Raw genomic sequence first — 1,657 nt, 5'->3', positions numbered from 1 at the left:
TATAAATTTTTTTTTTTTACTTTTTAACCCATGTGGTATGTTGGGGACCAGCCCAGAATGCATCCCCCCTATTTCCATTATTTCCTATGGGAAAATTACGTCCGCTTAACGATTTTTCGCTCTACGAACAGCTTTGACACCCCCTATTCTGTTCGTTAAGCAGAGTATTACTGTATATGTATATATATATATATATATATATATATATATATATATATATATATATATATATATATATATATATATATATATATATATATATCCCCGCTACCTGGAGAAGATACGTACTGGCACCAGAGTCATCCCGATGTGTTGCAATTGTAGGGGCGACCACAACGCCTCTTTGCGCCGCTGCCCTGCTCGGCCCAGGCCCGTCAGGGAGCCACAGACCCCCGGTACCACTGTCGGCCCCTCCAGAGTGGTTTTTCGGCCTGTCCCAGCTCCGCAACACAATGCTTGGGCAAATGGCGCCCCGTCCTGGTCCGACTTCCCTGCTCTGCCTCTGCCAGCCGCCCAGCCATCAGCATTTCCGCCCCTGTCTGGCACAGCTGCCCCATCCCAGTCTGGGGCGGCTCACCCTCCCGTCCCTGCCACATGGCCACTTGTCCCTGTGCCACGCAGGACTGCCTTTTACCATGCTGCTGTGGTAGGGGCTGAGGATGCAGCCCCCGCATCGCAGGCTGGCGTGCCTGCAACCCTCCAGGACGTGGTGCAGCTCCTGCTGGGAGTCCAGGCCAAGATCAGGGACTTGAGTGTGTGAGGGTCACTGCCTTGGAGCGACAGCAGGACGCAGCGAGCCCTCCGCCCCAACCAGTGACCGCCCCTGTCCAGCCAGCGCCCCAACCTGCCCACAAGAACCAGCCCCAGAGTGTGCCGGCCAGCCCCCAGCCCCAACCAGTGTCTGCTACTGTCCAGCCTGCCACAGATAACAAGCCCCAGAGTGTGCCGGCCAGCCCCCGGCCCCAACCAGTGTCTGCTACTGTCCAACCTGCCCCAGATAACAAGCCCCAGAGTGCGCCAGCCAGCCCACGGTCCCAGCCAGTGTCTGTCCCGGTACATCCTTCGCCCCAGTCTGCCCCTGATAGCCAGCCCCAGAGTGTGCCGGCTAGTTCTCGGCCCCAGCGAGTCCAGCCACTGGCCCCAGTACAGCCACCGCTCCCGCCGGCCCCAGCCTAGCCCCTGTCTGTGCCGGAGCGCATGCCTCCGCGGTCTGGGTCCCCCTCTGTAGAGGCGGATCTGGTATTGGATGACGTGGACATGGATGAGGAGGAGTGGGTACCCACGGCTGCTCGGACACTGGACCGGCTGCAGACCAAGCTCACCGCTGTGACCGAGGGGCTCGCTTGGATACACCAGCAGGTATCGCTGTCCCAGGTTGGCGGTGCGGGAGAGTAAGGACGCTGTAGTGCCACACATATGGCAGGACATGTTTCACCTTAACCCCCTGACGCACTCTTAAATCCTTTTTGTCCCATGTTTAGGGGGTGGTCAGCATGACCTGACTCCCTCCCTTGTATACACTTCTACAACAATAAAGTTATCAATCAATCAATCAATCATGTTTTATTTGCCTTATAAGTTCATAACCATGAGAGAATGGAGTGAAAAAATAGGGGGTGGTGGGAGCATGGAAGAAATCTTCATAAGTTACTCCTGA

At 55.8% G+C, this 1,657-nt stretch overlaps 1 protein-coding gene across 1 annotated transcript; it reads left to right on the top strand.

The window, feature by feature from the left end:
• The first annotated feature begins 307 nt into the window (after positions 1–307).
• LOC123499292 (predicted GPI-anchored protein 58) lies at positions 308–1,176 on the top strand. The gene is made up of 2 exons (XM_045247093.1): positions 308–752; positions 836–1,176. Exons 1-2 carry the CDS (start codon positions 308–310, stop codon positions 1,174–1,176), a joined length of 786 nt encoding a protein of 261 aa, XP_045103028.1.
• Positions 1,177–1,657: the final 481 nt, after the last annotated feature.

This window comes from Portunus trituberculatus, chromosome 49, assembly GCF_017591435.1.
Source record: "Portunus trituberculatus isolate SZX2019 chromosome 49, ASM1759143v1, whole genome shotgun sequence".
NCBI lineage: Eukaryota > Metazoa > Arthropoda > Malacostraca > Decapoda > Portunidae > Portunus > Portunus trituberculatus.
The sequence above is the reverse complement of the archived record's forward strand: the minus strand, read 5'-3'. Positions and strand labels throughout refer to the sequence as shown.

Coding starts and splice junctions, on each gene's coding strand:
- LOC123499292 (XM_045247093.1), top strand. CDS start 308: ATGTGTTGCAATTGTAGGGGCGACCACAACGCCTCTTTGCGCCGCTGC. Junction 753..835: donor GGCCAAGATCAGGGACTTGA/GTGTGTGAGGGT, acceptor CTGTCCAGCCAG/CGCCCCAACCTGCCCACAAG.